General features: G+C 43.3%; 1 protein-coding gene and 1 pseudogene across 1 annotated transcript; both read left to right on the forward strand.

The window, feature by feature from the left end:
• Positions 1 to 1950: 1950 nt before the first annotated feature.
• On the forward strand, positions 1951 to 4529 carry LOC106611850 (protocadherin gamma-A11-like). The gene is given in 3 exon segments (XM_045713423.1): positions 1951 to 2281; positions 2283 to 4199; positions 4201 to 4529. Coding segments are annotated over 3 exon segments (2397 nt in total). The 5' UTR covers positions 1951 to 1993; the 3' UTR covers positions 4393 to 4529.
• Positions 4530 to 5811: 1282 nt separating this feature from the next.
• On the forward strand, positions 5812 to 11474 carry LOC123738354 (protocadherin beta-16-like; annotated as a pseudogene).
• Positions 11475 to 11847: the final 373 nt, after the last annotated feature.

An 11847-nucleotide genomic window follows, 5' to 3' on the forward strand; every position in this document is an offset into this window, starting at 1 on the left:
CTAGCTAACGTTAGCCACCTAGCTAGAATTTGTAACATATCAGACGTTTCACAAATTCGTAACATATTGTAAGTTTAGTTTTTTTCGTAACATATTGTACATTTTGCAAATTCATAACATATTGTCCTTTTTGCAAATTCGTAACATATAATCTGAATTGTAATTCATAACATACACTACATTACCAAAAATATGTGGACACCTGGTCGTCGAACATCTCAATCCAAAATCACGGGCATTAATATGGAGATGGTCGCCCCTTTGCTGCTATAACAGCCTCCACTCTTATGGGAAGGCTTTCCACTCTGTTCAGGCCTGTCAAGTTCTTCCCACACGAATCTCAACAAACCATTTATGTATGGACCTTTGTTTTATGCATGGGGGTATTGTCATGCTGAAACAGGAAGGGCCTTCCCCAGACTGTTGCCACAAAGTTGGAAGCACAGAATTGTCTAGAATGTCATTGTATGCTGTAGCATTAAGATTTCCCTTCACTGGAATTAAGGGGCCTAGCCCAAACCATGAAAAACAGCACAAGACCTTTATTCCTCCTCCACCAAACTTTACAGTTTGCACTATGCATTCGGGCAGGTAGCGTACTTCCTCGCATCCGCCAAACCCAGATTAGTCCGTCGGGCTGCCAGATGGTGAGGCGTGATTCATCATTCCAAAGAACGCATTTCCACTGCTCTAGAGTCCAATGGCGGCGAGCTTTACACCACTCCAGCTGACGCTTGGCATTGCGCATGGTGATCTTAGGCTTGTGTGCAGCTGCTTGGCCATGAAAACCCATTTCATGAAGCTCCGACGAACAGTTCTCGTGCGGAAGTCGCTTCCAGAGGCAGTTTGGAACTCGGTAGCAAGTGTTGCAACCGAGGACAGATGATATTTAGCACTGGGCAGTCCAGTTCTGTGAGCGTGTGCTGCCTACCACTTCCCTGGCTGAGCTGTTGTTGCTCCTAGACGTTTCAAATTCACAATAACAGCAATTACAGTTGACTGGAGATGCACTAGCAGGGCAGAAATTTGATGCGCTGACTTGTTGGAATGGTGGCATCCTATGATGGTGCCACGTTGAAAGTCACTGGGCTCTTCAGTGAGACCATTCTACTGCCAATGTTTGTCTATGGAGATTGCATGGCGGTGTCCTCGATTTTATACACCTTTCAGCAACTGGTGTGGCTGAAATAGCCAAATCCACAAATTGTAAGGGGTGTCCACAGTTCATATAGTGTATCATATGAAATCGGTGATGGACATTCACATATTAATACATAGAATTTAAAACGTAACATATCATGCTAAATGGAGTGTCTTGGATTTACGTAAAGAATCATTTAAAATGCTCTGAGACCAGGTTTTATCTTTAGAAAATGTCTCCTCTGGCTGCAGTTTCCATTACGTGTCGCAATGAATTGTTTTGAGACATTGCTTTTGTCGAATAAACCTGGGTCAATGGAAGCCCGCCTACAGTTCGACGATTTTCACCTAGTAGCTAGGGATTCAAACCAGATATGTAGGCCTAAACTGTTTTGTTATGTCTCTTTCACCAGAGTATGTAGACGGTTTTCATACAATTATTTATCTGTTGTGATTTAATATAATGCCCTTTCCTATCCGTCCAGTTGGTTATGCTTATTTCAACACACTGGAGGTAAAAGTTATTCCCAATAGCTATAAAGCAGCTTAATTATAAGCATGCTTAACTTTTATGAAATATTTAGAAAAATCGTTGCTATGTGTAATTTCTAAAGATATGCTCAAAGTGTCGCTGTTCACCAGCAATGCTTGGATAAACCCAGTTCCCCACCAACTGGTGTTGTCACAACGCTCGGGTGCTCGGGTGCCACTGAGCTGTAGAAAAGATTGGAGACGTTTCAAATCGCGTGCACATTGTGTTCTGACTAGTTTCATCAAGCTAAATATTTTTGGTGGAATACTCTTTCTTCCCATTTCAAAATCTAACCAAGTTGTTCGACGTTTTAATCCCAGGATGGGAAACAACGGAATCTCGGTGACAGGCCTGGTCTGCAGCGTTGTTTTCTTTCTTCTACCGCTGCATTCCGCCTATGGAGACGTGAGCTATTCTTTTCCGGAGGAGATGAAACGAGGATCTGTTATTGGAAATATAGCCAAGGATCTCGGACTGGAGGCGAGCAGACTGTCCGCCCGTAAAGCCCGTATTGATACCGAAGGGAACGACAATCATTACTGTGACGTTAATTTGAGTACCGGAGATTTGATTGTTGCGGAGAGGATTGACAGAGAAGGGCTTTGTGGCGAAAAAGTCTTCATGCGTTTTAAAACAGGAACTTGTATTAGAGAATCCTTTGGAGCTTCATCGTATCAACCTCCACATCCAAGATATTAACGATAACGGACCACTATTTAACGAGGAGATGATAGATATGGAAATAGGAGAATCGGCAGCAAAAGGCACTCGTTTCCTATTAGAGGAAGCTCATGATGCGGACATAGGACAAAACTCAGTTCAAAAATACACACTAGAAATAAATGAGAATTTCGTATTGGCTGTAGATAGTAATACTGTCCAGCTTGTTCTAGAGAAAGAGCTTGATCGTGAACAAAGGCATGGTTTGAAGCTGTTGCTTACAGCTGTAGACGGAGGCTCTCCGCAGAGATCCGGTACCGTAGTCATACACATCACGGTACTGGATGCTAACGATAACGCCCCAGTGTTTAGCCAGGCCGTCTATAAAGCCAGTCTGCCTGAAAACTCTCCTTTAAATACTGCAGTAATTACAGTGAAGGCTACCGATGCAGACGAGGGAGTGAATGGGGAAGTGACGTATGACTTTGGTCATGTTTCAGAAGAAGTAAAGAAAATATTTTCTATTGACCGTCCAAGAGGAGAAATTGGTGTTATAGGCACAATTGATTTTGAAGCGGTTTCGTCATTTGAACTGCGTATCAAAGCGAAAGATGGTTTAGGTTTAGCTTCATATGCCAAAGTCATAATAGACATCACAGATGTTAATGACAACGCCCCTGTGATTTATCTAAAATCTCTGACTAGCCCCATACCTGAGAACGCGTCACCTGGTACAGAGGTGGGTATCATTAACGTGCAGGATAGAGACTCTGAGAATAACCGACAGGTCCGCTGCTACATTCAGCAAAACCTTCCCTTTAAGCTGGTGCCATCCATCAAAAACTACTATTCTCTGGTGACCACGGGCGAACTGGACCGGGAACTAGTGTCTGATTACAACATTACAATCACTGCCACCGACGAGGGCTCTCCACCTCTGTCCTCCTCTAAAAGTGTTCAGTTATCTGTAGCTGACGTCAACGACAACCCACCTGTGTTTGAGGAACAGTCCTATAAAGCCCACGTGACTGAAAATAACAAACCCGGTGCCTCCGTGTGTTCCGTTACTGCACGAGACCCAGACTGGAGACAGAACGGTACAGTGATTTATTCTATCTTACCTGGTGAGGTGAACGGTGTCCCGGTGTCCTCGTTTTTATCCGTTAACGGAGACACGGGGGTGATCCACGCTGTGAAGTCGTTTGATTATGAGCAGTTCAGGAGTTTTAAAGTCCACGTGGTGGCCAGAGACAACGGTTCTCCTCCACTCAGCAGCAACGTCACGGTCAGTGTGTTCATAACGGATGTGAATGACAACTCTCCTCAGATACTATACCCCGCCCCAGAGGGGAACTCCTTCATGACCGAGCTGGTCCCCAAAGCTGCGCACGGAGGCTCTCTGGTTTCCAAGGTGATAGCGGTGGACGCGGACTCCGGCCAGAACGCCTGGCTGTCCTATCATATAGTCAAATCCACTGATCCGGGACTTTTCACTATTGGTCTCCACAGTGGAGAGATCAGGACACAGCGGGACATTTCTGAATCTGACAACATGAAACAGAACCTCATTGTGTCAGTGAAAGATAACGGACAGGCCTCTCTCTCTGCCACCTGTACCATGTATTTAGTGATTTCTGATAACTTGGCTGAAGTGGCAGAACTGAAAGATGTTTCTTATGATGAGAACAATTCCAAACTCACCTCTTATCTGATCATCGCGCTGGTGTCCGTCTCCACCTTTTTCCTCACCTTCATTATTGTCATCCTGGCCGTGAGGTTTTGCCGCAGGAGAAAGCCCAGACTGTTGTTTGACGGAGCGGTCGCCATCCCCAGCGCGTATCTCCCTCCCAACTACGCAGAGGTGGACGGGCGCAGGAACTCTCCGCAGCACTTACAATTATGACGCATATCTGACGACGGGTTCGCGAACAAGTGACTTCAAGTTCGTCACATCTTTCAATGACAACACACTGCCTGCAGACCAGACTCTGAGAAAAACTCCAACAGACTTTGCTGATGAACTTGACGACTCCGAAGGGTCACCAAAGGTAGGTTTTTAATGCAATAATACAGTTGATTTTAGGCCTATATGATAGTATTGAGGCTAAATTAACTGTAGCTGACATGTTTTGTATAATTACATTTTTTCTGGAGAAACCACTTTTCCTCATTAGCCCAGCTTGACAACAACAGCAAGTTATGTATGCTTTGGTTTCATGATATTTGAAATGTTTTAAAATACTATTTCACCCCTCTATTTTTACTTGACAAATCCCGATGGTCTATTATTCGTGGTTTGCTTGAGTTGTAATGTGGTAAGCTCTTTTTGTGATTGATAGAATCTGTGGATTTTTCACGATAGCCTATTCTTCACAGTTTTGTGATTAGGGGCGCAGTAGCAATGAGTTTCAATTGTGTTTTGGCACTAGAGGAGTGAAAGCCTGTTTGGAAAGAGGCAAGAAAAGAGAAGTGCGGTGTTTGGAGAGATTTTGTATTTTTTTTTTACAGGATGAAATCTCTTGAGATGCACCTTCTCGTTGTAAAGAATGTCCAAAATGAAAGAACAACCCCCGAAAAAACAAACAATACTTATTAACAAGGTTAATATGGCAACTACTGTCTAATAATAATAATAATAATAACAATAATAATAACAATAACAATGAAATAAAAATAAATAAAAATAATAATAATACTGATAATAAAAGGTAAATTATGAGCATAAAAAGGTTGTTATACACCTACTAATGGGCCTACAACAAATACAAATAAATGATGCAACTAATAACACTAAGTAGACTGTCTATAATATACACATATCATATATACAAATATATTACAAATATTGTCACATGGTGACGTTTCTACTAGTTAAAAACACAAACAGTTTGTTCTTAACATTGGAAAAGGGGCTTTCTTAAACTTCACTGTGTGATTGTAATACCCTGATATCTATAAGTAAATGATTCCAGTCAATTGGGCCTTTGTATTTATTAGTAACAGCGTGATGGGAGAAGCGGTGTGAGAGCGTCTGAAGAGCAACGAGAGTTCTCGCAGTGTCACTGTCCATGGTGCTGAAATGTGTAAAATCTAATTTTAAACCAGTAGGATTTACTATTGATCGCTGTTTGACCTTGATATTCTTATTTCTTGCCCTGCCCTGTTTTTTCTATAGTAGTTATGAGTTTGCTCTGACTGAGGAACCAGCAACGGATATATTGCTTTGTTGCCTCTCTTGCAGATGTGTTGTATTTTATATTCATAGTATACCTGATCTTAAATATGAAAAAAGAGTGGGGGTGATTTTAATCATTTATGTTTGTATGGTTTAATATCCTATCATTTTCTGTGTTTCTCTTTCATTTTCTAATCGTAAATTAACCAATTAAACTTACCGAGGGGTATTTCTAACCACTTCTCAGTGAAACATTAAGAAAACTGTAAGTAAATAATGTAATTTATGTTGAGTACGCATAGTGTCGCTGTTGACCAGCTGTGTTTGGATAGATCCAGTTCTCCACCCACTGCTGTTGTTACAAGACTCGGGTGTTCGGGTGTCATTAAGCTGCGGAAAGGACTGGAGACGGTCAGATAGCGAGCACATTTTGAGGATATCATTTTCATCAAGCTGAACCTATTTGTGGAATACTATTTGTTTACAGTGTAGTATCAAGGCTATACGGTGTATCGGCGCTTTTAATCCCAGGATGGGGCACAAAGGAATCTCGGTGACAGGCCTGGTCTGCAGCGTTGCTTTCTTTCTTCTACCGCTGCATTCCGCCTATGGAGACGTGAGCTATTCTTTTCCGGAGGAGATGAAACGAGGATCTGTTATTGGAAATATAGCCAAGGATCTCGGGCTGGAGGTGAGGATACTGTCCGCTCGCAAGGCCCGAATTGTTACGGAAGGGAACCACGAACGTTATTGTGACATTAATCTGAGTACGGGAGATTTGTCTATAGCTGAAAGGATTGACAGAGATGGGCTTTGTGGGAAGAAGGCTTCGTGCGTTTTAAACCAGGAACTTGTGGTTGAAGATCCGTTGGAGCTTCACCGTATCAGTCTTCATGTTCAAGATATAAATGATAACTCTCCACTGTTTAAAAAGGATATTATCAAAATGGAAATTAGGGAATCAGCAGTCAAAGGCGTTCCTTTCTCTCTAGATGAGGCCCATGACGCTGATATAGGACAGAATACGGTTCAGAGCTATACACTACAAAGAAATGAACATTTTATTTTGAATGTCAAAACCAAAAGTGGTGGACGCAAATACAGCGAGTTAGTGTTAGACAGAGAGCTAGACCGCGAGGGGCACCATGAAATCAAGTTATTACTGACAGCTGTAGACGGAGGCTCTCCGCAGAGATCAGGTACCGTAGTCATACACGTCACTGTACTGGATGCTAACGATAACGCCCCAGTGTTTAGCCAGGCCGTCTATAAAGCCAGTCTGCCTGAAAACTCTCCTTTAGATACTGTAGTGGTTACAGTGAGTGCTGCGGATGCAGATGAGGGATTGAATGGTGAAGTTACTTATGAATTCGATGATGTTTCAGATGAAAATAGCAATCTATTTTCTCTTGATCATGAGACTGGAAAAATTACAGTTGTTGGTCCAGTAGATTATGAAAAGGAGTCTTCATATGAAATGCAGATCAGTGCAAAGGACGGTTTAGGCTTAGCATCCTACTCTACATTGATAATAGAAATCACTGATGTTAATGATAACGCCCCTGTGATTTATCTACAATCTCTGACTAGCCCCATACCTGAGAACGCGTCACCTGGTACAGAGGTGGGTATCATTAACGTGCAGGATAGAGACTCTGAGAATAACCGACAGGTCCGCTGCTACATTCAGCAAAACCTTCCCTTTAAGCTGGTGCCATCCATCAAAAACTACTATTCTCTGGTGACCACGGGCGAACTGGACCGGGAACTAGTGTCTGATTACAACATTACAATCACTGCCACCGACGAGGGCTCTCCACCTCTGTCCTCCTCTAAAAGTGTTCAGTTATCTGTAGCTGACGTCAACGACAACCCACCTGTGTTTGAGGAACAGTCCTATAAAGCCCACGTGACTGAAAATAACAAACCCGGTGCCTCCGTGTGTTCCGTTACTGCACGAGACCCAGACTGGAGACAGAACGGTACAGTGATTTATTCTATCTTACCTGGTGAGGTGAACGGTGTCCCGGTGTCCTCGTTTTTATCCGTTAACGGAGACACGGGGGTGATCCACGCTGTGAGGTCGTTTGATTATGAGCAGTTCAGGAGTTTTAAAGTCCACGTGGTGGCCAGAGACAACGGTTCTCCTCCACTCAGCAGCAACGTCACGGTCAGTGTGTTTATAACGGATGTGAATGACAACTCTCCTCAGATACTATACCCCGCCCCAGAGGGTAACTCCTTCATGACCGAGCTGGTCCCCAAAGCTGCGCACGGAGGCTCTCTGGTTTCCAAGGTGATAGCGGTGGACGCGGACTCCGGCCAGAACGCCTGGCTGTCCTATCATATAGTCAAATCCACTGATCCGGGACTTTTCACTATTGGTCTCCACAGTGGAGAGATCAGGACACAGCGGGACTTTTCTGAATCTGACAACATGAAACAGAACCTCATTGTGTCAGTGAAAGATAACGGACAGCCCTCTCTCCCTGCCACCTGTACCATGTATTTAGTGATTTCTGATAACTTGGCTGAAGTACCAGAACTGAAAGATGTTTCTTATGATGAGAACAATTCCAAACTCACCTCTTATCTGATCCATCGCGCTGGTGTCCGTCTCCACCTTTTTCCTCACCTTCATTATTGTCATCCTGGCCGTGAGGTTTTGCCGCAGCAGAAAGCCCAGACTGTTGTTTGACGGAGCAGTCGCCATCCCCAGCGTATCTCCCTCCCAACTACGCAGAGGTGGACGGCGCAGGAACTCTCCGCAGCACTTACAATTATGACGCATACCTGACGACGGGTTCGCGAACAAGTGACTTCAAGTTCGTCACATCTTACAATGACAACACACTGCCTGCAGACCAGACTCTGAGAAAAACTCCAACAGACTTTGCTGAAGAATTTGACAACTCCGACGGGTCCCCCCAGAGGTAGGCCTTCATCGTAAATAAAAAAAATAGTATCTTTTTGTGTGTTACACATTTTCAGTTAAGACACGTTTTGAAACAATCTCGAGCTAAAATTAGAGTAATGATGCTATGAAAAATACATATTTTCCTGATGATTTTTTTTTACAGCAGTACTTCAAAATCACAATTTGTCTATAGGTAATGTGTTAGTGATCCAGGTTTGATGCAATGTGTTAGTGATCCAGGTTTGACGTAATGTGTTAGTGATCCCGGTTTGACCAGCTGAAGTGAGAAATACTGAGGCGCTGATGTACAGCTGCTGATAGATCTTTTTTAGTTGTGATGGGATTTGTGATTCTGTTATTTTTTGATGAATTGATTGTTTGGATTTTTCACATACACGGAGCAGCGTTTTGAGTTCACTGAAAATGGGTTGATATAGGAGTTTTGCTCTGTTGAATAGGCTTATTTGGAAAAAGGTTAGAAAATAAAAAGTACTGTCTGTGGACAAGCGGTGTGAGAGTATCTGATTTGCGGCTTGAGCCTCAGTGTTGCTGTCCATGGTGCTGAACATGCAGAAAATCCAACATAAAGCCAGTAGGGTTTAGTCCGGAGTCATCGCTACTTGACTGTCCTCACCTTCCTTCTTTCCCATAGGCTACTCTCTGTTTTTGTGTTTGTTCATTCTGACGAGTGTGTCGACTAAAATAGCAACATAACATTTCATTTGCTATGTAGGTCGCCATACATTTTCCGCGATGTGTCATAACCTTTCTAATGTGTTCCTTTCAGCTAGACCAATCTTAACTCAATGCTGTGAGCACGATTTTAAAGCAATTGTTTATGTTTTAGGCTTTTTAATGTTGTTTTCTGTGTATTTCTATAAGGTTATTTTGCAACATAGAATTACATTTATTTTGGGTTTAATAGATGTAGGTCTATATTAGTATGCTGCACATTATTCAATCATGCAGCCTACAACTATAGCTTCCTATTACGACTTGACCTGAAATACAGATATAAAAGAATGTGTGTTTACTTGTGTAATTTCTGAAGAGTACTGACTGTGTCAGCTGTTGACCAGCTGTGTTTGGATAGATCCAGTTCTCCACCCACTGCTGTTGTTACAAGACTCGGGTGTTCGGGTGTCATTCTGTATTAAATATTGGACGCGGTCAGGTTGCTGGAACATTTTTGAGGATATTATTTTCATCAAGCTGAATCTTTTTGTGGAATACTATTTGTTCACATTGTATTATCAAGGCTATATTGTGTTTTGACGTTTTTAATCCCAGGGGATGGGGCACAAAGGAATCTCGGTGACGGCCTGGTCTGCAGCGTTAAGCTTTCTTTCTTCTACCGCTACATTCCGCCTATGGAGACGTGAGCTATTCTATTCCGTAGGAAATGAAAACGAGATCTGTTATTGGCAAATATAGCCAAGGATCTCGGGCTGGAGCCGAGGATACTGTCCGCTCGCTAAGGCCCGTATTGATACCGAAGGGAACCGAAAACGGTATTGTGACATTAATCTGAGTACTGGAGATCTGATTGTTGCGGAGAGAGGATCGACAGAGAGGGGCTTTGTGGAAAGAAGGCTTCGTGTGTTTTAAAACCAGGAACTTGTATTGGAGAATCCTTTGGAGCTGCAACGTATCAGTCTTCATGTTGAAGATATTAATGATAATTCTCCACAATTTAAGGACGAAGTGATTAAAATTCGAAATGGAATCAGCAGTTAAAGGCGCTGTGGTTATGGATCAGGCACACGATGCAGATAGATAGGGACAGAATGCAGTGCAAAGGTACACTTTACAAAATAAAATGAGTGATAGTATATGTTGTGGAGGTTGTTTAGAGAAAGAGCTTGATCGAGAACAAAGCAATGAAAATTTAAAATTATTGCTTACAGCTGTAGACGGAGGCTCGGCAGAGATCGGTACGAAGTCATGCACACGTCACTGTACTGATGCTAACGATAACGCCTTCCAGTGTTTAGCACAGGTCGCTATAAAGCCAGCTCTGCGAAAACTCTCCTTTAGATATTGTAGTGGTTTACAGTGAGTGCTAGGGATGCAGATGAGGGAGTTAATGGGGAAGTGATGTATGACTTCGCTCATGTGCTGTGAGGAAGACATGATAAATTATTTTCTATGACCGGGAAGATCGGAGAAATTAGGAGTTATCGGCCCTATTGATTTTGAAGAAATGCCAGACTTGGAACTGCGTATAAAGCAAAGGATGGTTTAGGCTTAGCGCGTCATATTCTAAAGTGCAATAGACATCAACAGATGTTAATGACAACGCCCCTGTGATTTATCTAAAAATCTCTGACTAGCCCCATACCTGAGAAGCGTCACCTGGGGTTAAAGGAAAGAACATTAACGGAGGAAGAGAGAGAATAACGACAGGTCGCTTTCAAGCTACATTCAGCAAAACCTTCCAGGTGATCATCAAAAACTATATTCCCTGGTGACCACGTGAAGGACCGGGAACTAGTGTCTGATTACAACATTACAATTACTGCCACCGAAGCGAGAGATTTCCACCCTGTCTGTCTTCTAAAAGTGAGTTATCTGTAGCTGACGTCAACGATAACCCACCTGTGTTACAGATGTAAACCCCAAAGCTCATTGACGCAAAACACTGCAAAAACCCTTCTGGTGCCTTCCCTCAAAAACCGTTACTGCACGAGACCCAGACTGGAGACAGAATCCTGCGCAAGATATTATCTTACCTGGTGAGGTGAACGGTGTCCGTGTCCTCGGGTATCCGTTAACGGAGACACGTGATCACGCTGTGAAGTCGCTTTTGATTATGAGCAGTTAGGAGTTTTAAAGTCACGTGGTGGCCAGAGACAACGGTTCTCCTCGCTCAGCAGCAACGCCATTGTAGTGTGTTATAACGGATGTGAATGACAACTCTCCTCAGATACTATACTGCCCCAGGGAACTCCTTCATGACCGAGCTGGTCCCAAAGCTGCGCACGAGTGTCGGTTTCAAGGTGATAGCGGTGGACGCGGACTCGCCAGAACGCCTGGCTGTCCTAATATAGTCAAATCCACTGGATCCGGGACTTTTCACTATTGGTCTCCACAGTGGAGAGACCGTGGACACAAAGTGGACATTTCTGAATCTGGACAACATGAAACAGAACCTCATTGTGTCAGTGAAAGATAACGGACAGCCCTCTCTCTCTCTGCCACCTGTACCATGTATTTAGTGATACTTCTTGATAACTTGGCTGAAGTGCCAGAACTGAAAGATGTCTCTTATGATGAGAACAATTCCAAACTCACCTCTTATCTGATCATCGTGCTGGGGTAATCCGGCCCCACCTTTTTCTCCTCACCTTCATTATTGTCATCCTGGCCTTGAGGTTTTGCCGCAGGAGAAAGCCCAGACTGTTGTTTGACGGAGCGGTCGCC

This window comes from Salmo salar, unplaced genomic scaffold (genome assembly GCF_905237065.1).
Source record: "Salmo salar unplaced genomic scaffold, Ssal_v3.1, whole genome shotgun sequence".
In the NCBI taxonomy this organism is placed as follows: domain Eukaryota; kingdom Metazoa; phylum Chordata; class Actinopteri; order Salmoniformes; family Salmonidae; genus Salmo; species Salmo salar.